This window comes from Hydra vulgaris, chromosome 01, assembly GCF_038396675.1.
Source record: "Hydra vulgaris chromosome 01, alternate assembly HydraT2T_AEP".
In the NCBI taxonomy this organism is placed as follows: domain Eukaryota; kingdom Metazoa; phylum Cnidaria; class Hydrozoa; order Anthoathecata; family Hydridae; genus Hydra; species Hydra vulgaris.
This window is the reverse complement of record NC_088920.1, coordinates 27,036,121-27,062,144: the sequence shown is the minus strand read 5'-3', so window position 1 is coordinate 27,062,144 and position 26,024 is coordinate 27,036,121. Positions and strand designations below refer to the sequence as shown.

Sequence of the window (26,024 nt, the reverse complement as noted above, 5' to 3'; positions counted from 1 at the left end):
GATGTTCATCATCAATTTGACGATCTCATATGTTTCAGAAACATTTTCAGCGATGGCAACTATGAGCTGCCGTTTGACACCTGTGTCTCGGGCAGATGAGCTTGTCAGCAAGCGAAGACTTTTTTGTTGAGGACTTCTTGTTTCATCATCTTCATCAGTTACCTTGATAACTGCTAAGCTCATTTTCAAGAATGATCCTCCTCCATCAATGCCAAGCTTGACAAAATGATTGGAGCCGTATTCCCTTGACAACAACACCTCGTTGGTTAAGTCCTCAAGATTTTTGCAGTGAATGATTGTTCTCTTCTCTTCAGCTTTTCCTTTTTCTGCTGAAATGTTGACAACTGATAGTTGAAAGAAATCATTCAACGATTTTCCTACAGCAGCAAACTTTTGCTGGAAAAATGGCTCAACTAGTCGAGTTTCTGTTGCTTGGTTAAGTGTTGAGGCAAGTTGTCGCATTCCCGTGTTGGATAGTCCTGTGTTCAACTGAAAATTTAACAAGCTTTGCATTGTAGGTGTTGAACTGGTTGATTTGCGTGCAGATGGTGGGCCTAAAAAGCAAATGAAATAAATTTAACAACTTTTTGTTACTTGTGAATGATTACAACAACAATAGTTATGAGTAAAAGTGATTCCCACAGAAGTTTATTATTACCTGGTGTTAATGGAAATAACTGCCCTCCTCTTGCTTGACTCAGCCGGACAGTTCCTCCAGGAGATGCATCCTTTGAGCTGATGATGGCAGATGCAATTTGCTCAGCACCAACAGGATCTGACTGGACCAATGCTTGCAAGTTTTGATGTCTTGTTCCGATTGTGAATGAATGTCTGAAACCTCTTGCAAGAATGGACAAAGATTGTGCGCATCTTTTCTCTGATGACTGTAAGCGGGAGTTTGGTGAAGGGCCAGGCTTAGAAGATTCACCTTGGTCAAGGTTTCTGTTCTGTTCTTTTGGTGCCAAGGGATGTTTTTGGTTGAGCTTGAGTTTTGCTATTTGGCAAATGAGGCAGTCACATGGACCATATGTTCGTGTCAAAAGCTCGACAATGATTGCAGAGAAGTTGTAGATTGCAGGAAGTGAAACACTCATGTCCCCAGCATCTCTTTTTTGCAAGAGAGTTCGGCAAGCATTGCAAATAGCCTGTGGGACTCTTTCATCTGCAAAGTCAATGTCTGTTTTCAACAATTTGTGAATTCTTCCAATGATAAAGTCATTTAACTCTCGGTCTCCTTTCCTCATGCAAAGAAAACAAACAGACTTTCTGCATTCTTCATGTGTTTTTGCTTTATTTGGCATTTTTGATGCTTTATGTCTTCATTTTAAAAAATGATCTTCATTCAACAAGGAAAAATAATTATGAATGTTTTTTATTTCATAAATTTCATGATAATCTTTATGTGTACACAATTTTTTTGTGTACATAATCTTATTGTGTACTTCATGCCAATGGAAGGGGGGTGACAGGGAAGGATTTAACCCTTTTTAATTTGAAAAGTTAGTGCATGCATGCGTGCGTGCGTGCGTGTGTGCATGCGTACATGTACATTAAATCATTGCTGATGCTTAGTCATTACAAAGTAACTAAATTCAAATGAAATTCATTTTTTTTAATTTCCAATAATTATTTGACCTTCTGGGATGTTTGAAATGGCTTAAAATTATTTTATTATGATCTCTATATACCTACAACTTAAAAAAATCACTGTAGTTTATGATTTTGAGCTGTTTATTTTTTTGGAAAATCTTGGATTTTGGTTATTTTCACTATATAACTTAAAAATGAAAAAAATGGCTCGGACGTAGTTAAAAGATTTCAAAAACAGCTCTAAATGTTCACACTAGGTCTCTATAATGCCCATCTAAAAGGATTTGTTCGGTCCTTTCGGGTGATGTTAGCCATGGATATTTACAGGGTGTGGCATAAGTTAAGCTAGTGCATGAAGCATGCATTCTTTATTTAGAAAAGTGGTTGAAACATTTTGATGAATTTTAGTGCTTTGGTTGATTGTATTTAAATAAAGTAAAAGACAGCACATGACCTTTTGGTATGCATTTTATACCTGAAAGAAAAAATGTATCATTTCGGATGATGTATAATTGCTTGACCAAGACTGTTCTCTTAAACCATTTGTGCAAAGCAAAAGTGAGCAGTTTTTTGAAAAACCCTTGCATGAATATTGGGTTTTATTTTTTAAAACTTATCCAAATGCAAGTTGCTTCTCAGAGATGTTTAAAGTTTTTGAAGTATTTTTTTCTATCCCAGGACACAACGGAAATATTCAAAGAGTTTTCTAGTTGATTAATGCTCAATGGACAAAGGAAAGGAACAAACTTTTAGTTGACTCTGTAAAGGGTATTGTTCTCACCAAGTATAACTTAAAGAATCTTATTTTTGAACAGATTTATAAATATAAGATTGCTAACGAAAGTCTAAAGAGTTTAAAAACTGAAAAAAAAAAAAAATAGATCTACAGTTGCGTGCAAAAGTAACCGGACAAGAGCATAGCTTGAGATAAATTTTGAATGAAAAGTCCAATTTCTTTCAATATTTCACTGAAAAAAAAAACTTGAATTAGATTTTTTTTTAAACATTTTTAAAATTGAAAATGCTTTATTTTGAAGTAAACTGCTTTAGTACTTCGTTGGAAAGGCCTTAAAGTTGATAACTGCTTGAGAGTGACAAGGCATTGAGTCCACCAGCTTCATAATCACGATAATTTTGATTTTTCCCCATTCTTGTTTCAGAGTATTCAATAAATCACGTTTACTTGTTGGTTTTCGACCTGAAATTTATCGATCAATGAGCTTACATAGACATTCAATAGAATTAAGGTCAGGATTTTGCTAAGGCTATTCGATTAATCGAATTTCTTTGGTTTTGAAAAAGTTTTTCACAAGGGTTGAAATACGCTTTGGATCATTGTCCTGCTGAAATATCCAATTTTATAAGTTTATACTTTATTATATTAAAGTAATACTTCAAAGCTGTAAAAGTAAAATAATCCTTCTGTAATAATTAAAAATTCCTAATACATAATACAGTGAAATAATAATTCTTAAGCTATTTAACCTATTTACTGAAATAGCCATTTATTCATTCATTTTAAACAAAGATTACAAACACTAATTTCCATAAAAATTAATATAGTAATTTATCTGTGATAAATTACTATAATAATTTACAAAAACACTAACTGACATTTTAAAAACACTAACTGACAGTGTCAGAACTTAAACTTGCACGTTTAGGGCTCTTAAATAGGACCGCCCTGACTAAATACCCTTTCAACAGGTGCACTGCACTTTTGAGAATTGGTAATTTTTACCCATGCATTTTCCAAAATTGGAGACAATCTATGTCAAGGGTATCGGAGTTAGATGCAAACATTTCATTGATCAGTTCCTCATAGAAATAAAACTGAGTATCAAAATTTTTAACAGGTGGTTATGATGTAGTTCCAGTCTGACTGACAGATGCAGTTCTACAATATAAGTACAAAGATAAAAATCCTCGGCTTCTAAGGGGGTAGATTTTGTGGTGAGACTTTTCCGTCCATGACTGCATGGCAGGCCCATAACCAGACTTTTTTTTTTAGGGTGACAAATTTTTTACTGAAGTTCTCCAGTAAAACAGTGCACTATTTAAAAACAGTGCACTGTTTTTAAACAAAGATTAAAGGTCAATTTTTTAAAATATTATAACTAAACACAAACTTTTCTGCAATTTTTAATAAAATGTAAGTGATGAAAAATAAATAAACAAGAAAAATTTAGTCTCAATAATAAGTATTCAATTACAACAATTGTTATTCGTCTAAAACAAAGGAGACAAATTCTAATCTTCTCGGATGTAGTTTTGCAAACATTTTAACGGCCACATCTAAATCAAAGTTATAATCGTAGTCAATGAGCATTAAATCCAACTTAGAAAGACGTTCCTATCCTTGTGTTGCTCTGATCAGTGTACGACTGATGGCGTCGAGTTACACTTCCCGTTCTTTCACATTATGCGGTAGTGACTGGAAGAACGCATCGAAAGGAAAAAAGAATGTAAACATTTGGAAACTTATCTGGCTTACATTCTTTAAGATCACTAGCAGAACTTGAGAATCAATTATCTGGTTGACATTTAAGCCACATTTTTTGCCACATAGTTATTTCTTTATCAAGGAAATTAGAGTTAGATCACTTTCATAATGTATTGTAGTTTGAATTATTTCAAATAGCTCCACTGAAGTTTTCTCGCAGATAATAGAAGGTACAAAACTTAACATGATTTAAATTTATCTTTCAAGGGCGGATTCGCTCGATGAGATTGTTGGCCTGTATGTACTCGTGGCGTTACTGGCTTTACATTTGATTTTTCGGCAAGAATTGATGCATCCTTATATATTCGTTCGGCAAACATTTACGTCTATTCTCATCATTTATATTTCTAAGATGACAGTTTTAAAACACTTAAACTTAAAATATATATGTTTGTGATGACAAATATTTTTTTTAGAAGTTACATAATAGGGGAGACCGTGGAGACTTCGGACAGTTTTTACTCTAATTGGGCTTATTTAATAACTATTGCATGTTTTCAAAGTAACATATTTTTTTGTCAAACTGATTATCTTATGACATTTTAACTTTCTTTATATTTCTTGATTTTCAATGTTTAAAAACTATTTTAAAAATGCAATTTTTAAATATATATATTTTCATTATAACTATCTTTTGTTGACATTTTCATTTCAACTCTGTTGAAATTTTTGTATAACAACTTGTGTTGATATTTGATAAAATAAATTTGAAAAAATAAAGATTAATTGTATTTCTGATTTAGAAATTAATTAAGACTTAAAATAAGTTTAAAAATAGTTTTTTGAACATAAAATTTTGCAAAGTACTTAAACAAAACCAGTTATCACTTTAAAATAAGTTGATCTCAAAAATTAAATAATGGATATTTTGAATTTACAATATCTAAATTTTAAAATTAGTCATCTAGACTCACTTGTCTTATATTAGAGTAAGCTTAATGCATTTTTTATCGTATTTGGCTCATCTTTTTCATTAAAATATAATGTCACTATATTTTTCCTGCAATTTAACTATAGGTTCACGAAGAAACCATATAGTTCGCTGTAGTGTAACTATTGATATAATAAAATCAAAACTCCCAAACACTTTCAGAAAAAACTGCCTGACGTTTGTCTCCAGCAGTCCACTCATAAAACCATTCGGCATATTCATTATTATTGCCTCATTGATTCTCAGAAATAACTTTGCAAAATATTATCAGAAACGGATGAGCTAAATGAAATTTTTCCCGAACGATCTAAATTTTCAATCCATCTTGTAACACAAATATCAGTATCACACATTGAATAGACCTTTGGTTACCAACATTTCCATGTTTATCTACATTCTCAAGCGTATCACGCAGAGGTATACATTGTTTTCCACAACAAATAACAGCTTTCATTATAGATTTCAAAATTCGTTTGTTGTATTTGATTCGTTCAGCAAGTTCTTTACTTAGTTGACTGTCAACTCTATAAAAAACATTTTCAAGTGTTTATTGAATAGTATAATATTCGTCCAAACAACGTTTCTGAACTCTATTTTTGTGATAATCTAATTTTTCTTTAAGCTTATTCCAATTATTAAAGGGTTTGTTAACAAAAGATCACTTATCATCTCTTTCTTTTAAAAACAAAACACAAGGGCCGCAAAACAAACCTTGCTGTACAGCAGAATCCATTCATTTGATCGAAAATCATTTGGAAAGTCTGTTGGTATAATATGTTTTGTGATGTATTGAATTTTGTTTTAGGTGACATCTTTTTATATTTTGCTCAATAGTCCTTATGTTCATAGTAGACGTAATGACATTTCCAATGTCAAAAAATGAGCGTTTTCAACACCTGACACCATTTTCAAGCGTTCTTCAACTATTTGAATGTCGTTTTGTTGATGATTACTGGTCGCAATATAAGATGTAGAAGATGATTCGTCCAAATTTTGTTTCCCGTTAAGACTGCCTGAATTTTCCACGAATGAGTCAGAGGAAATATCGTCTTTAAAAGATGTTGATATATTGTCTTTAAAAGATGTTGATATATTGTCATGAAGAATTACTTGCGATTATTCTTGTACGAATTCTATTGAAGACCTGCTCATGTTTTCATTTTGCATCTTACTGTCTTTTTTATAAAAATAAGATGTTAATTTCACACACTCTTTTACAAAAGATTTTAGTTTTTTAGTTCGTTCTATTTCAGCCCCACCTTATATTTCGTAATGCCAGTTTCATACCGGACAGATAAGTTGTATTAAATTGTTCCAAGTGACTATAGTCACTTATATATATACATATATATCCATATATATCCATATATATACATATATATATATATATACATATATATAAAATGTGCATCTTGGCGGCATTGAATCCACTAGTTTTCTAAAAACTTTTACAGGAATGCTATACCAAGCCTCCTGGAGCATCACCCACAGTTTATTTCTATTTTTTGGATTTTGTCCAGAAATTTTAAGTTTTAACTGCCTCCATAAATTTTCAATAGGATTTAGATCCGGTGACTGAGGTGGCCATTCTAAAACTTTTACATAATTGATCGTAAACCACTCTTTCACAGCTTTGGATGTATGTTTTGGGTCGCAGTCCTGTTGGAAATGCCAAATTATCGGCATATTTTCTTCAGCAAATGGCAACATGACATTATTTAGTATGTCTACGTATGTATATTGGGTCATAATATCTTTGATCCAAAAAAGTGGCCCCACACCGTACCAGGAAAAACAACCCCATATCATTATATTTCCTCCGCCGTGTTTCACTGTTTTCGCAGTGAAGCGAGGTGAAAGTTCTTGCTTTGATGGTCTTCTTACATACTGTTTTCCATCAGAATTAAATAAATTAATCTTAGTTTCATCACTCCACAAAATATTACGCCATTTTTTGGTCATATCTGGTCCCCGCCAAGCAATATGATTTTTTGCAAGAATTTTTCTTTTCATAATGTTTTTTCTACCAAGTAATGGTACTTTCCTCGGAGTTCGAGCTGGCAACTTACTTTCTAAAAGCCTTCTTCTAACTGTCCAAACACTAATATTTTCATTAATTTCATTTAAAATTTTTGTTGCTGGCTTGAATGGGTCTTTTCTTGAAATAATTGTAATGTGATCATCCGTACGCTGACACGTTTTGCGTGGTCTTCCTCTATTCTCACGTGATTTTTCTGGTTTTAAGGCATTTGCAAATTTATTTTGAGAAGATCCCATCGTAATTGGAATTTCCTTGTAAGTTTTTCCTTGTTTTCTTAAATTTCTAATAAGTTTTCTTTCTATCGCTGTGCAATGTTTTCCTCGTCCCATTTTATATCTAATTCTAATTCAATACAAATATGATATGTTATTATTTTATATAAGTTGCATAAATATTGACCTTACCTTTATATCAACAACAAATAAAAATAATAAAATGTTTTTAATCCTACAGCAAACAGGTTAAAATAAACACACACCTATTATTTTGCTCCACCAAATTTGTAGGTTAAATATATAAATAGCGTATTCCCCTCATAAATTTGTAAGAAATTGGAAATATACTGCTCTCTGTTATAATAAAATAAGCATAGTTTGTGTAGCAATCAGTTCCTAGATGTCACTTTATAAAATATACTGTAAAATGTCAATTTAAGTGAAACTTATTATTCACACCTATTATTTTGCTCGCCACTGTATATATATATATATATATATATATATATATATATATATATATATATATATATATATATATATATATATATATATATATATATATATATATATATATATATATATATATATACATATATATATATATATATATATATATATATATATATATATATATATATATATATATATATATAATACAGCCCAACAATAGATAGAACTACTGATGAAACTGTCAAATTTTTTCACCTTGAGTCATGTCGGTGACTTTAAGAAATGATTTCAATAAATCAACGAGTTCTCTAAGTTGCACGAGTTTCCTCTCATTTAGTATTGCGGTAACTTAAATCATTAAGTAGGTTTTTCAATTTCTTTCATCCAAAGTGACAATGCTTTTTATGTGCCGGAATGTGGAATTCCATATTTTTCAAAAGCCTCTTTAAATGTTGTACTAGTAGGAAGCAAAGTGCATATTTTGGATGCTTTAGCTTAAGCGTAGCAAATTTTTGCCTCTTTGAGATCATCATCAACAGCTAATTGTAGGGTGTGAGCAAAACAACATAGTTTGGTAACCTCTTATCTTAGATTAAGCTGATAGATATTTTGAATAATTTCGACTGGTGCCATAATGATTTCCCATAGGTCTTGATTTTCTATGTCGTTGTGAAGTTGTATCACTCTGCAGGTGTATCACCGCCACCTTCGGGTTCGTCTGGAAAATTTGAAGTGAATGCTTTGCACATGTTTGAGGCATTGTCTGTCACAACATACACAACTTTGTCAAGTGTTTCATATGTTTTACAAATGGATTCAAAATGTTCTGCTATGTTATCCCCAGTATGATCACCTAAGAACCAACAGTTCTTAGGTGATCATACTGGGGATACATCGCATGCCAACAGTTGTGTGTAAAAGTGACAGTTATACATGTAATGCGCTGTTACACCATGGTAACCGCTCACTTTTTGATGTGACCAAATATCAAGTGTAAGGGAAATGCTTGCAGCCTGACTTGAATTTTTAGTTAATTTTTTGTTCGCATCAATGTATGTTTATTCTATATAGGTTTTTACGGCAGAACGGCTAATAGTTAAGCACTGTGGATCAAGAACATTATTGTATTCCTTAATAGGTTCCCTTTCTACAATAGACACAGGTAGTGTTGCACCAACTACTAGATAATTCACAACGGCAGCCAAAATTCTTCGTTGCTTGGGGTGGGTGCGGCCATATACTGTAGAAGAACTTTCTCCTAAAGCGACTTCAAACAAAAAATGCAATTTTCCTGGATGTGTTTTTAAATGGCGAACGAAGTTGTTTGCAGTCGCAACTCCATCGGTAATTAAAGATTGCCAAAATTTACATCGTGTCAATCTAGTTTTTTCTTTTTTTTTCGCTAAAAAACTTCACTTTTAAGCTTTCTTTTAAAACTTTACAAATCGCCGAAATTGGTAGCAATCACACTTTAGAGTACTTAGATTTAGAACAGCAGTGCAGATGCTACCGGATTGGCGGACGCGTTTTTATAACAAAAAAAATCAAAAGGATTATTTTAGTTAGAAAAAACTTTGTACTTCCATTTTTACATACACCTTGAATAAAATTTTATCAAGTTTTATAGTTTAACTATCATCAGGAGGTAAAATCAGGAGGTAAAAACAAGTATACATCAAAATATATAATGGACATTCCAAGTTTTATTACACTAGACTGCGTATCATTTTAAATGATAAATAAAATAGAAATTAAAAAAATTAAAAAAATTATCATCAAGAGGCAAAATTAGTTAGTAACAACAAGTATACATCAAAATAGATCAATCGACATTCCCAGTTTTATTACACTAGACTGCGTATTTTAAATGATAAATAACGAGAGAAAAAGTTTCAAACATAGAAAATAAAATTCAAAGCCCCCTTACAACATGCACCCTGCTTTATTTGTGTTTTATTAAATTTATTAAATTATTAATTTTTATTAAGCATAAAATATGACCGATGATTAGCTCAAAATGTCGAGTTTATATAGCATTTAAAAAAAAAAGTTAGTTATTATTACTATTATTATTATTATTTTTGAACTGTCTAGTTTCTTTAACTGTGATGGTGATGCAAATAAAAGAATTACACTAGAGTACTCAAGCTGAGATCTTACTAATGATATATAAGCCAATCTCAGAAGATCTCGAGTTAGGTACCCACTAGTTGCCAAAATACCATGTAATTTTTTTTAACATTTCCTATATGAGGACCAAAGGTAAGATGCCAATCAAGGGTTACTTCTGACAATTTAACTGTTTTGACTGGATTGATTACACAGTCGTCTACTACCATCAGTAAACTATCCGGCAGTTTCTTTCTAGGGTTCTTAAATATTATAACTTGTGTCTAAAGAATTAATCGTGGGGGCATACAGAAGTCTTTGGTTTTATAAAATGTATGCACCTATTTCTTTGTTAGTGCATACAAATCTACATCTTCCTCAAAGTGGATAATATTGTCAGCAAACTGATTTGTATGAGAATTAGAGCAAGTTAAAAGATCTCTAATGTAAATATCAAAAAGTTTAGGACTTAGCCCACTTCCTCGAGGAAGTTCACACAACACTGGCTTCCACTGAGTTACTTGATTAACCTGAATGACTCTCTGCTCCCTATCGGGTAAATAGCGTGGAACCAGGATAATGTGCTAAAGCTACAGCCTATTTTGAATAGTTCGTTAATAAGAAGTTGGTATGGAACGGAGTCGAATGCCATAGACAGGTCTGTCATAAGGTCTATCATAACCTTGATCAATGCTACGCATCCCAACGTCCACAACATTTATAAGAGCATATTCGCAACTCAATTTCTCTCTAAAACCATATTGTTCCGGAGGAATTATCTAATTTATATCACAAAAAGTAGACAATTGTCTTGCTACTATCTTTTCAAACATCCTTTCTCATACGGGAAGTATTGAAATCTATAATTCTTTGGTTTTGATTTTGATCCAGTATTTTTCTAGACTGCTACTATATTTGCTTTTTTGCACATTATAGGAAAGTAGTTATCACCAATGCTTTTGTTAACAATTACTGTTATGTTTGGCGAAATAGCTGCAACTAATTTTAAGGTTCGCTAGATGTTGGTATACTATTTTGCAATCAATTTTTTTAAGACTGAATGAAACTTTAATGTTGCAACCTGAAACTAAGTTTAACAAAGATATTTCGGGAGCTCTCACAGAATCCGCTAAATAGGAGTTTAGGATATTTAAATCTATGACCGCCTTTTTATTTTTTTGGGAAGAAAAACTTACTTCTCTTATGAATGCCAAAGCGTTCTGAGTGTCTGTTTAATTGAGGAGGTTTTGTCCGTGTTTTTTAACTGCATTTTTAACTTTATAATACTTTTAATTTTTTTTTTAATACTTGCAATTTAGTTACAAGTTCTTTATTGTTACAGTTGTTAATTGGTTTTTTTGCCGTATTGTTACGGCGGTAAACATTTATTTAATTTCTTTATCCATTCATTTAGGTTTGTTTTTTCTAAAAGGATACTGTTTAAGTGGAATCAAGTTGTCAAATATTTTTATTATTGAGGAATGCTATGTGTCTAGCATTGTGTTTAGAGATGTGTTACGATTATTACTGTTATTAATAACTATATAGCTTGTCATCAAATTATGTTTCGAGTTTGGGTCGATTGATTTGAGTCTCCAGCTCTGTGGCTATTGTAGAAAACTTTTAAACTTTCTCTAATTATCTCATTTCAACATATTTGATGTATAGGCTGGTTTGGCGCATCCATATAATCCTTATATTCATAGCTCTATAAGTAATGCAAATATTTGGGGATGTTTGGGAGTGTACTGAAAAAAAAAGCAAGTTACAACGACATTTCTTAAATTTTACTCTTAATTTTTGTATATTGAGATAAAAAATGTTTAACTTATATAACATCATTATATTGAATAAGTTTATTTTATAAATAAAATAATGGTTATAAAAAAGTTACATTGGTGAGAAAAAAAGATGGAACTTATTCATTATATTCTATACCGTTTTGACTGTAAAAAAAAAAAATTAATTTATGATCTCTTTTATTAATGTCTTTAAAATGTAACTAAAGAGGTTTTTAAAATAGAGGAGATTTTCTTTAATAAAATTATCATCTTCCTATTAATAGTTTATCATATTTTTTTTTTTTAAACTTAATAATTTTAATTTTGCTTAGTTGTTGTGATCGTGAATTTTGTGTTATTTCATTGTGAAGATCTTGTTAAAGATGTTCTAATATCAAATATTACTTTTATTTGAAATTTCTTTTTTTTTGCGGCTTTAACAGTGCTCTGGGAAGATCTTTTGACCTTTTTATAGGGGTGCCTTAAAACAAGGTCAATAGGTCTTCCAAGAAAGTATTACTTGATATTAATACAACTTTAACAAGATCTTCACAATTAAATAACACGAAATTCACAATCACAACAACTAATAAGTGTAAACAAAATTAAAATTAAAAAATATGGTAAACTATTAATAGAAAGATGACTGTTTTCTTGAAGAAAATCTCCTCCGTTTTAAAAACCTTCTCAGTTACAATTTGAGCAGAAAAGAGTAGACATTTTAGACAATCTGAACAATGCAGATAAGTTGAGTAAAAGAGACTAAAACAGCCTTAAGATGACATAAAAAAATTATACTATGACCCTGTAAATACGATAACGTTTACCTTGAAAATTGCCCAGTGGGCACAAGACGTGCCTTAGACGTCTAAAATACGAGTTAATATATTTTATTACGTGTTCTAGACGTTTTAAACACGTTCTTTGTCTACTGGGTGATTGCAATCAAATCTGATATAAAAAAAATTAAATAAAAAAAACAAAGTTATCTGAAATAAAAAGTCTAAAAATAAAATTAAAGCCCACTAAAATTCTGTGCGATCAGCTATATACACATAGCTTAAAAAATTATTTAAAACCTTGATATAAAACCTCAACCATAAAATGTAGAAGAAGCTCGTATATCTTGAGTGTTACAGCATAGCTATAAAAACATCTAATCTTGATCTACAAAACAGGTTACCGCTAGAACATCATCGATCAGTAAATATTATATAAGAGTTATATATTTATAAAAAATATTTATAATGTCTTGTATCAACTTCTGTTCAATAGTAACTGAAAAAAGTATTTGAAAGTATTATAATAAGAATTATTATAAATTATTATATTATTTGAAAATAATATATTAGGAATTACATTTGTTTTTTGTATATTTTTGTTTATTTATAAAGTAAAAGTAGTTACATTTTAGAGATCCTCAGTAAACACAAGACGTGTTTTAATACCTTTAAAATACGTTTTAATAGGCTTTAATATGTTTTTTAGACATCTAAAAAGCATATTAAAACGTTTTTTATAAACCATTCAACTTAAAACCATTCAGTATAAAACTATTAATTGAACGTAAAAATCATTAGTTTTTGAATGGTAAATACAGCTTATAATTAAAAACCAAAGTTTTACTTACATATACCAAAAAAGCACAGCATCGCGGCATCGTTGTAATATACTTCCTTCCATTAAGTAAAGATTTTCTCCATATCGTTCATTATTTTCGTCAATCATTGAGCCAGGAGGCATGGAATGTGTAAGTTTCATATTTCCTAGTGCTAAATGTATTGCCCATTTTTCAGCATTGTAAGCAAGGTCATCATCCCAATCTAACACCGCAGTATTATGCCATTTGCTCCTTATGGCGTTATGTGCAAACAAACATGCTTCAGGATCTCTGATTACTGTTACAGAAACCTTTGATGATGTGTCAGCTAAAACTTTAGACTGAAGTAATAACCAAGTAGGTAGCATTAAAAAAATTGTCATTTTGAAAGTTAGGACTGTTTAAAGTGTACAAAAACCTTTTTGAGATTTAGAAAGAAACTTTTTTTTTTATTGCTACAACTTGCATTTAAATAACTAATTACAACAATTTTGCATTAACGTACGCTAATATTTTTAAAAAAGAGATTAAGCCATTAACCATAGCTGCAAATTGTAAAAGGATTACTGTTGAAAACCTTTTTTGTTTCTCTAATTTTGTACTACGTCATACAAAACTATTTAGTTAAGTCATAAATAAAAATGGAGCCATTTATTTTGACCTGCTTTTTTCTATTTAGCACAGCAAACTAAAGTCAAAGCAAAAAGCAAAAAACAAACAAAGTCGGTGTGCTTGCTGAGGTTTGGCAACATTTGCTAATTCAATAGTAAAGAAAAAAATGTTTTAATAGACTTAACGATTTTTGTTTTTTTTTAGGACTAAAATTTAGACTAAAATGAAAACAGTAAAAACCTATATAAATAAAATTAAAAAAAAATAAATAGTTTCAATAGCTTTACACTAATAAAAATGAATATAGTTTTAAATCAACTACAAGAAAAGAAAACGCAACACTGAAGTATTATAAATCTATGGCTCAGAACTGTAAGAGCAGGTTCAACTTCGTTTTCAATGTATTTTTGAGGAAGCGCTTCATTAGAAGCTAAGTCCAAATATGATAATAGTATTCCATATATGAGTGAATAAGACTTATAAAGGTAGGAAATGGAATAAGTAGTTAATGGCGAGCAAAATATAGAAAGACAACCTTAGAAAATAATTATTTTGCAATGGATTGGATTTACAGTTTCCATCTGAGGTCAATATTGCAAAACAATTCAAAAAGATGTAAAGTAGAAGATTCATAAATATACAAATGTTACAAAATGATTAGCAAAAAAAAAACTTTTGTTCAAATTAAAGTTCAATAAGTACTGCGATTTCTATGCTGTGGCAGAGGAGGATTCAGTTTTTAAGATTGGCTGCTTTTTCCAGCAAACAGAATAAAAAGTTTGAGCACTTGTAAAATAGCTTGAAAAAAATTTTTATTTATAGACTTGAAGAAAGTTCTAGATAACACTTTAGCAAAACCTAGACAAAAACGTTGTCCGGGAAATAATTTGTAAAAATATTGTCTAGTAAATGTTTTACAAGACAGTGAGAGTAATATTGTCCAGTGAGAGTAATAACTTGATGATAAATAAATAACATATAAGACTGTGTTAAATGTCGACTGGTATAATAAGTATAAAAATAGACATCGAAGTCAGTAGAGCATTTAACAATGAGTTAATTGTTGAAGGCCATAAAAAAAGCTTATTTTTAAAAGTACAATATTTGTATACTAATGCCTATTTTTTGTTCTTGTTGTTGTTTTTAGATACTGATTTTCTTTTTTTTATTTGTTTGTTTTCAGCTACTGGTTTATTTTTTTTTTAATTTGATCATTTTATAAATTACTATTTCTTTAAGCTTTAAATTCAAAATTTAAATGTGTGCGGCCGTGGCGTAGTGGTTAAAGCGCAAGCTTTAGAAGTAAGAGATCCAAGGTTCAAAACGTGCTCTGGATGTATTTTGCGCCATTGGTAAGGAAGGAGGCGTGAGCTTTCTAGTTAAATGCTCTTCCGTGGTGCTCTGTGACAAGACTGTTAGGTCTTCTTGGGACACCTCATGGCCTACTATAAATACACGGCCGGGTTTGTTGGTTTTTACGGAAAAAATTAGGAGGCCAGTTTTTTTTTTTTTTGTGTAATACATGTAGTTATTGAGTTTTCATAGAAAATGCTGGAATAATAAAAATATAAATTATTAAAACAAATAAACAACTGTTTAAAATTCTTTTTTATTTAAAGTAATATAAACATTCATAAAATCACAATAAATTTTAAAATACTGTGAAATTAACAACAAGAAATAGATTAATCATTATGCTTTCTTTTTGTTCTCTTTGATTTAAAAGCATCAATCTCGTCTTTTCTTTTTCCACCATTGATAATTATTTGCTTGTTGTTAAAGTATATGTTTATAATTATATTATTAATAAATATTATAGCATTATTAAAATGCTGAGGACACATGAAGATCCCTCCTCTACAAGATTCAGGAGCTTTCTTGCAGCATATCTGATATTATCAGCATTTAAAAATAAATTTTCTTGAGCTAAATCTAGTTTAGCAAAGCAATGGGATATATATGATGCAAGATGTTTCCCAGGTAATTGAAGCCCCCCTCTAGAGAGCAAATTTGTATACTCAACACAAATGGTGACCTTCTCATGATTTAATAACGCTTCACATTCAGAACAAACAAATTTTTTAGAGATTTTTTTCATAATAAATCCTTCAATGTAGGTTGCCACCTCCTTGCTGTCATCGTCTAAATCAATTTCTTCTAAATCATTTTCAAAATCGATTTCACATAAAAGATCTGGGCTTGTCTCTGGTTTAAGATTTAAATCCCAGTAATTTATATTTTCTTTCATTAGAGATTTAATTTGAAGTATTTTCTCAGAAGATTCAACTTCACGTAAACCAACAAGAAAACGACCTCCACTCATTTGTCTATATTTTGAAAATCGACGTTCTAGAGGGTCACTTTGGAAACGACTTGTTAAAATGTAAGTATAACCTTCATTGAGTAAATCATCACACAAATCAGCAGAACTTTTTAATGTTTTTATCATAGCACATGCTGTTTGCTTGCTAAGAGTAAACTTTCCACACTCCTTTAACTGTTTTATTTGCTATTCATTAATCCACTTCGAAAAACAACGTAAGAATTCAGGTTTTTTTATCTTCCCTCACAACTGCATAACCAATATAGTTATTTGAATATTTTGACTTTGAATTCGATATTAACCACCAACTATTAATAAGGCGTAAAAATTCAGCTGCAGATAAATCTTGTGGAAAATAACTTTTAATGGCAGCTGATGCTGTTTCATGAAAAACATTAAAAGCAAGAGGAACACTTTGCTTATCATTTCCTGGATGTAAAGTTTGAAATGTGAGTTTATGTGCCTTACGTAAATTAGCACTAAGTTTTTCATCTTTTTCGTAAGTTTTATGGAGAAGATGCCAAGATATTTCACCAGCAGTAACTGAAATAGGATCATAAAGTCCATCGAAATGGAAAACAGGGAATATAAATCGCTTAGAATTAAGTAGATTATTTTGAATATTTTTCAAGAGATGAACACTATCATAGATAAGGTAAATTTTTTTAACAATAAAATGATCTTCTTCAGATTTCCCAGTTCCGAAGCATTTAATCAACTGTCCATATCCTGATACATTTGTCGAATGATTGTCTGCAACTATTGAACGTACATTAAATCCTGCTAATTTCAAAACAGACAAATTTTCTTTAATTTCAAGGAAAACTGTATCTCCATTTATTTTTGTTTGTGGATAAGACTTTATGACATAAGGGATAGATTTTTTTAAGCTCACAACCATAAAAACAAGGATACTTTTGAAAAAGTTACCATTTTTATCCAAACCAACATATTTACCGCTACTATACTCACTACATTTCTGTAAATACATTTCATCCAACATTAAAATAGTCTGGGTCTACTTTTCCTTCCTCCAAAAGTAACCTAATAGCTTTTAAAGGTTTAATTCCTCCAGCTGCTAATTTTTTTTAAACTGACAATGACGGTAAAGGTATTTTTTCTTGTAATTGAATGTATGCTTGCTTTGAAGTATAGCGTTGTAATAATGAAAAACGAAGAACTTCAGATGAATATGGTTTCTTGCCTTTCGGTTTATAATATTGGATACCAGGCCTTGTTAAGAAGCGTTACGCAGCTCGCATTTTGCTTGCGAAAAGGCGATTTGCGTTCAGCAGTTTTGCGCTACGCAAAAACTTTTAAAAAATCTTTTAGAATATTCAAATTATCTTTTGATTGTCGTTAAGGTGACGTAACGTAACGTTTATTCAGAAGAAATAAAAGCGTTTAACCGCAATTGTAAAGTGATTTTTTGTTAAAGAAACAGTTTGTTTCATAATTTTTTTTGTTGTTGTTAAAAATTAGTTAAAAAAAATTAAGTGTTTTAAGTTTTATCTTAAGGAATTAAATATATAAATTTCTTTTAAATATAAAAATTATTTTTAGTCATAATAGTTTAAAAAATGCACGATTTATTTTGATGTAAATATTTTATTAATAAGATATTTTGTTTATGGTTAATTCAATAACGTAAAGTTTTTAAGACGTTCGTTTAATTTATGAAAATAAATTATGATCACGAATATGTTATCGGTAACTGATAAATAACAAAAAAAAAACTCTTTATTGTTTAAAAACGTTATTAAAAAGAGTTCACAAATTAAATAAGGCAAAATTTATTAACAGTTAATAAAATAACCAAAAACCAACTGTAAAATCATAAGAAAATAAACAAACATTATTTTACGTGTCATGAAAAAAATATTTTTTTTCAAAATAAAATTTAGTTGATATTTGAAAAAAATAATAAAAATGATTTTTTTCAATAAGAACTTAGATTTTATTTGTAACTTTTGTTATAGTGAGAAAAAAACAAACTGTTTGTATGATTTTTAACGCGTTAATAAAATAACTTTAATTACAATGCGGTACTTGAAAAGACGCTAGTGGCGCAATATAACTTCTAACGATGCAAAATATATTTGCTGAGTTGAGTTACTTAGAAAATCGTTACGCGTTTTCGCTACGCAGCGAAATCTCGTAACAAGGCCTGGGATACTATGAATTTCATCTAAAATAGTTTTTTTTTTTCTGCAACAAAAATACGCATATATGATGCAAGGTTTTCTTATATGCTAATATCTTTAAGTAAATATTGGTTTTGCTTAAACCACGTTGGAAGAGGAATTTGACATCCATTGTGATGCAACTTTACATGCATGGTAGAATCGACTTGTATTGATTCAATACAGGGAGCATTATCAATAGATGCCACATTAAAAATACGATAATATAAAACATGGGAGTCATATTTTTGAAAAATAAAGCCAACTGGACTTGAAGATGAATTTAACGTTTCTAGGTCTTTGATAGGATTTGATAATCTTTTTCCATAAAAATATCTGATTCTTCTTGAATGCTTGTGACACATCTAGTTGGAGATTTTCTTGATGGACCTGGAATAGATAATAACAGAGAAGGTGGAATTTTTTTTATTTCATCATTTGAATAAATAGTTGGTATCAGATGAAGATCATAAATAAGAGTCATTCTAACACCGTGCTTTAGAAATTTTGGATCAAAGTGTGCACTACAAACACCTGAATGTTCTGTAGGAAACCAATTTTTTCTATTAACAAACTTAATCCATTTTTTTCTTAACTCAGGTCTTTTAAGAGCATCAGGAAACGCAAAAACACTATTTTCTTTGTTATAAACTGTTGTTTCTGAAGTCAATTTTAGAGTATTCACATTTGTATTTGATGATTTACTTTTGTATCCACTGCAACAGTATATCACTGCACACTTGTTTGGCATTGTATTAAGAATTCTAGGTTTGAAAATAAAAGTAATTCTTATATTTTTGAAGTACAATAAAAATAATCATATCTCAAAAGCGACAAGCTGTTATAAATGTGTCTAATTTAAATATTGTATTTATATTGTTACTTAATTAAAATCTTATTTAAAACATCAAAATTAATAAGTTCCTCATAACTAAACTCATAATAAAATTGATATATAATCAAAAAATATTATATATAACAAGAAAAACAAAGCCTTCTGTTTAAAGATATCGTTTATTACAGCAAATAAAACTGGCCTCCTAATTTTTTCCGTAAAAACCAACAAACCCGTGTATTTATAGTAGGCCATAGACACCTGAAACAAAAAGTTTAAAAATTAAAAAAAAAAAAAAATAAGAAAACTAATATTAATAAAAAATTAAAATTTTATTTATTATATTTTTTGAAATTTTGAAATTTTTCAAACTATAAATGTATTTAAAAGTTCAAATTTTCTTTTTTGTTTATTTTTTTTTTTAACACTTTTAATAAAAAAAAATTTTTTAAACTTTTAATAAATAACTTTTCGAAGAAAGCCGTCAATTCAAACGTTCTTTAATTATAAATTTTTACAGATCATGTTTATCCTTTTCTTACTTTATAAACATTTTATGAAGAACTTACCGACATTTTGTAACTAAATTATCAATTATATTAATATATTAAACAAATATTAATTGTAATATTAAAAAAAAATGTCTATTCACACATGCAGTTGTTAACATACTGAATATCTACACCAAAAAAACTTAATAACGAGTCTCATCTTGACTAGTTTCACCGTAAACATAATCATAACTATTTTCAGTAATGTGTTCACAGGTACGCAGCATTTAAATAACTATTTTCAGTAATGTGTTCACATGTACGCAGCATTTAAATAACTATTTTCAGTGATATGTTCACAGGTACGCAGCATTTAAATAACTATTTTTAGTATTGTGTTCACAGGTACGCAGCATTTAAATAACTATTTTCAGTAATGTGTTCACAGTACGCAGCATTTAAATAACTATTTTCAGTAATGTGTTCACATGTACGCAGCATTTAAATAAAATTTAACAGCGCAAAAAAGTCTGTTTAATTTTAACTCATAGGAATGCAACTATTAACATCAAAAAAAGAAATGCGCAAAAAGAATTAGTTAAAAATCAGGAAAAAAAGAAATGCCTGTAAAAGAATAAGTTAGTAGTTATGTTTTCTTTCATGTTTAAAGTGTTCTGTTAACTATTTAATAAATATTACTTTATTCTAAACCCTTTTGCCAGGACGACATAATTAAATAAGAACGAAAACTGTGTTTGTAATATCTAGCGGTTAAATTAGGTAAATGAACTTTTTTTTTCATGTTTTTCAATTATGCTTTTTATTTCCCACCACTAATCCTCTTCCCCTGAAAAAGTGTCTGAAGACGCCCAAGGTGGAGTACTTGTCCAAACTTGTGTCCAGGGGCCGTGCTTGAGATGGCCTTGTACACAGTGCATATAAAATAAATTTTATTCTTTTTATTCTTCCGTTCTTATTACGTAATTAAGAAGAAAAGAAAAAAAAAATATTTATGTCTTTTCGTAGCATTAAAAATCTGTTAGAGTTAATAGAAATTTTTAATAAATGAATGAATTTTCTGATGCAATTAATTTAGGTTATTACTGCAAGCCATTAATTGAGGTTATTACTGCAAGCAATTAATTGAGGTTTTTACTGCTATTGAGTCAAGAAACTAATTATAAGCTTTATGATGATACTTATGATAAAAATTGAATTAGTATAACCCTATAATGTAACCCTTTCTGATGCATCTTCTTTACCTACTAGCCATTTTTTACAGATCTCAAAATTTAGATCTAAAGGTAAAATATGTATAAAAAAATTAATTGCGAATTACTAAGTAATATTCTTTTACTCTTATCGACAAAAACATTTTTTTTCCATTTTTTTGTTAATAAACCGATATCATGTTATACATGGTTCGTATTCTTCGAATTTAAAACCGCATTCTTCTTTCTTCAAGTGTCCTAAGACCTAACATGACTCTTCGCTGCTCGGCGGTGCAATGCTTAATCTCAGAAATGGTTTTTGTAGCACGGTTTTGAACTCTTTCCATTGCTTCTATGTCTTCCGTTGGTAAAATGACAACGCTTGGATAGCGTACTAGGTAAGGACGAACATACGTGGTGTACACTTCTTTCCACACTGAAAAACTACAACTGCAAAAATTTTTATTTAGTTTTTAATTTATTTTTATTTTTTTCCTCTCAAAGGAGCGGTTAGAGTTTACCGCTGTTGCTAAAACTTGAGCATTACATTTAAGATCATTTAAGATAAGAACTTTAAGATCTTTCTCTAAATGAGCAACTTTGATTGCTCATTTGGTGGCGGGCCGTCTGATCCTGACATGTAATAGTCTTGTTTTAATACCTTTTTTCTCGGTCAGTATGCATAACTGGTAACAAAGTAACTAAATTTATTTAAAAAAGTAACGTTGTTGATGTCAACTTTTCTTGACCTTCCCCCCCCCCCTCCCTTTGTCAAAAGTTGTCAAAAATTTTCAGAACTCCCCTCCCCCTATTTTGTTGACGTAATTAATGGACAGCCCTTTATCAGTAAAACTTAACTAATGTTTTTATTATTAAATCAAATATTCAAGTTCATGCGTGAATTTGATAAAATAAACTTTCACGTATTATTCAATCGTCCTTTGTTGTCAATGTATATTAAGCGTGGTCATAATCAAAGACTTGCACTGCAAAGAGTACTCAATTGCATGCTAAGAGAAAAATTCTTCACGAACCGTATTGTGTTGCAGTGAAATACCCTGCAGCAAATAGTAATTGACGCGACTTCCGTCAACATTTCAAAAATCGGCTAAATGAACATTTAAATCAGTTGAAAAAAAATTTTGGAAATAAACTCTCTCCACATATGTTTCCAGTAGTATATGTTCTTAAAGTATGGTACTTGTGTCGCTGATGTGCAAAATATCTTAAGATATTGTTGGTAATTTAAACATAGCGAACATTCATGATTTTTCAAAAGTCAAAATATTTATTACGGATTGTTGTAAATATTTTAAATTATTGACCACTAAAATTAACTAAATGAATCTTAAAAAAAAGAAAATTAGGCAGCATTTGTAGTCTTGTGTTACATAACCAAGACTACAAACTCACCCAAACTTTAGTATTTTAATGAAATTTTCTATATTCTACTTTTTTTTAAACCGTGTTGTGCTTTAAAAATACCTGACTCATACAGAACTAAATGAGCACAGGCAAGATATTATTTTTTCAAAGCTTGTGTTTGTTGGCCTGATGTAAAAACAAAGAAAGATTTATGTAAGTACATAATCTACTTTATGTTATTCAAATTTTATATCAGAATCGGCAAACTGCTGCTCGCAAGCAGGTTTCCGACCCTGGTATAAATATTTGATATTAAAATTTCAATGTTATAATGAGACTCACCAGCTCCATGTACAAATACTATTATAATATTGAAAACAAGATGTTAAAAGCTCTTTAAAAACTGGAAAATTTTTATACTCTCCTCCATCAAAGTTTTAATTTTTCACTTTGTTCTTTTAAGTTCCATACCTGGAGCGATTTTTTTATTATCAACATAATATCGACTTGCAGTTCTTCGATAAGTTGAGTGAAATTAATTTTTTTTATCTTCTATCATGCACCGAAAGAAGTTTAAACCAATAGTGTTGCATGTAGTAATCACTTTTCTCCTATTCACTTTTTGTTCAGAGCAAGCCTTTGTAATTTTAAATAGTTTTTGTAATTTTATATTTAAAAAATGTTTATAAGGTAAAAGTTGAATAAGGTTTTTTTTTCTAAACGTTTTACTTTTAAACACTTTTTTTTGAAGTTGTAAACTGCTACTACTGCTACTATTTAAAAATGTTAAATTTTTTTCATATTTTTTTTTATTTTACAAAAGGCGGGAGGGGGGGGGGATTAATTGTTGACAAGGGGGAGGGGGAGAAGAGGTAAAAGTCGCCAAAAAATTGTTGACGTAATTAATGGACAGCTCCTAAAATCAACTTCTTTCATTGCTCAAAAAAGCCGCAAAATACCTTTGGTTAAGAGTGCGATGTTGAAGTACCTTATTAAAAAGAAAGTAAAAACCTTAATATCAATATAGTTAAAATAATTTTAAGAATGATTAAAATTTTTTTGCTTAGTGAAAAACAAGAACATTTGTGTAAAAAAAAAAAAAAGGTACTCGTTAGATATATTTTCAATCAATGCTATTATACAATAATAATTTAACAATTATAACTTTTATCTTTTAACTATTACACAATCGTAACTATACTATGGTATCCACGGTGAACTGGATATGATTCTATTGTATAATTACAGCTATTGGATAAAACACCTAAGTGTATTTTTTGTGAAAATATAACTTTTTGACATAAAGGACAAAGGCAATATTTTGATTCATTTTTGAACAACCATTTGCGTATGCATTTGTTATGAAAACTGTGATTGCAATTTAAAACAGTTACGTCGTTCTCTAAACTTTCTAAACAAATTACGCAAACATCGTCTCTAGGAAAGTTTTTGCTTGTTTTGAAACTTTCATGAATCCAAACTAATTTTGTCTCGCTTATCTTTTTTGTATACACAAAGTAGCATAAACCACAGTCAATTGAGCGGTAATTTGTACCTATCTCTCCCGACTCTTCCAATAGCATTAACTCTCCATCTTTAGGTTTCCATGAGCACAAACAACAACAAGAAACGTACGGTCTTACAATCCGAATTAAAATACACAATAACAAAATAACAAGAAAAATTACTCCCAGTATGTAGTTATTTATATCCATTTTTACAATATAACTTTAAAAAACTTTATTTTTTCAAACTTACTTTTTATTTTTTAATAAATAAATAAAACATTTCTTTTTTTATTAAACTGAAGTTAATAGAATAAAATCTATTTTAAATGCATTTTTATTTTTGTTTTGTTTAAGCATTTTATCTATTTGTTTAGCTCGCCTTGAAATGACTGTGAAATCTTAAAATTTCAAAACTTTTTCTACATAAAAATAATCCTCTAATTATAGAGATTTAAAAAGCCTATTTAGGTAATTAAAAGCTATTTACCAAGTTAAAAAGGTATTTAGCAATACAAAGTCAAATAACAAGACAATGCACGCTTCATGTTGCGAAAGAAAAATTGTTTATTAAATTTTATTTCACGTTGTCCTGTGAGTATGGATTATGGTCTTACAAAGCAAATTAGCCCAATGAAAATACCCGGTGGTAAATGAGCTAGCGACTTGCTAGTTTTATAGCGATTTTCAAGCGATTATTTTTTTCTTTATTTTTTCCTTATGTCTTTAACATCTTTAAAAATTCGATTTTTAGTGTCGCTAGCTACATATCGTACCTTTGTAGCTAGTTACAAAATATCTACAAACCTATAGCTGGTTGATAGCTTCATACCAAAATTTTGATCAATTGCTGAATGAGTCCCACCGAAATGGAAAACTATTTTCTGCTTTCCGGATTTTTCTTCGTTCTCCTTTTTTTTTTGTTAATACTGCTAGTCTTTGTGGATGACAGAGCTTTTCAAAATACAGCTAATATACTTATACTACCCAGAGTACTGGGTAATATGAGAAATATAAATTATTATTATAATAAATTATTAATTATTAAGTATAAAATATTATTATAAATTAATATTTTAATAATAATAACAAAAAATCTCTTTCTACACATAAATTTTCAAGGTAATATTTTATTTGTAGTTGCATCATACAAAAACAGATTTTTATTGTTTAATAACATAGTATTGCAGTTTTTCATAACATCACACAAAATGATTATCTGAATAACAAAAAAACTTTGTAGTTGCATAATGTTTTAAAACAATTATTTGCTTAAAAATATAACATAGTCTCTTTAATAGTTTTTTGCACTTTTTATTACATATTTTGTACACACTCAGTAAAAAAAAAATTGATTTTAATGTTGCCTGTAAAATTCCGAGGAATACACCAAAACTAGGAATATAAAACAATATTTAAATCACTTTTACTATGTATGTTTTTTTTTCTCTCTTAAAATTTTTGTATTAAATTTCTTTTTGTTTTAGAAACATTTGGCAAAGCTTTATATAGCAAACTGAGTACTTTATGTGACTGCACAGATGGCTGAAAACTTTATATAGTGAGCTGTTTTGTTAACAGATAAGATTCATCAAGCAAATGTACAAACATCTTTGTCACTTACTAAGTTCTTTTGATAAAGCGTATGCACTATAAGTTCTTTTGATATAGCGTATGCACTATAAGTTCTTTTGATATAGCGTATGCACTATAAGTTCTTTTGATATAGCGTATGCACTATAAGTTAATGAAATATTTATTGGCATTTTACATATGCATTTTATGCCTAAAATGACTTGAATAGCTTATTTAACCATATTGATTCTATGTGCTTTTAATATCACTTTTAAATTTTTTGTTTGGCAGTTATGACCATCAAAAGTTAGTAAAGTTGTTTTATTGCAGTTTGTAAACTTATGTAAACTGTATGAAGTGATACCTAATCAGATATCAAAGTCAAAACTTTTACAAAAATTTATGTCGTTTTAAGTACAGAATTTTCAATATAAGGATTTGTTAAGGAAAATGTGACCAAATTTAGAGTTTTTTTAATTAAAATGTCACAACTTTTTTAATTCTAATCAAAGTTCTTACAACTTGGTATCAAAAGAATCTTAAAAAGGAGAATAAGTACTTTAAAAAAGATGAATACGTTAGAGGCATTAGTGGAACCTCAAAAATACCCTCAAAAATATTCAAAGTTGTAATTTTTTAAAGAAAATATTAATTTTTTAATGACTTTTTTGTTTGGAATATTTTTTATATATTCTACCAGG

The 26,024-nt window shown here is 29.5% G+C and overlaps 2 protein-coding genes across 2 annotated transcripts in view; both read right to left on the bottom strand.

Moving 5' to 3' along the window:
* The window catches only part of LOC100215125 (ectin), a 48,417-nt gene extending 34,630 nt beyond the window's left edge, over positions 1-13,787 (bottom strand). The window contains exon 1 of the mRNA XM_065787794.1: positions 13,254-13,787. Coding sequence (XP_065643866.1) covers positions 13,254-13,606 — 353 coding nt within the window. The 5' untranslated portion in view covers positions 13,607-13,787. The remainder of the gene's footprint in view (positions 1-13,253) is intronic.
* A 9,637-nt stretch (positions 13,788-23,424) lies between these two features.
* On the bottom strand, positions 23,425-23,958 carry LOC124809472 (uncharacterized). The gene has a single exon (XM_065786595.1). The coding sequence runs from the start codon at positions 23,956-23,958 to the stop codon at positions 23,425-23,427; it is 534 nt and encodes a 177-aa protein (XP_065642667.1).
* Positions 23,959-26,024: the final 2,066 nt, after the last annotated feature.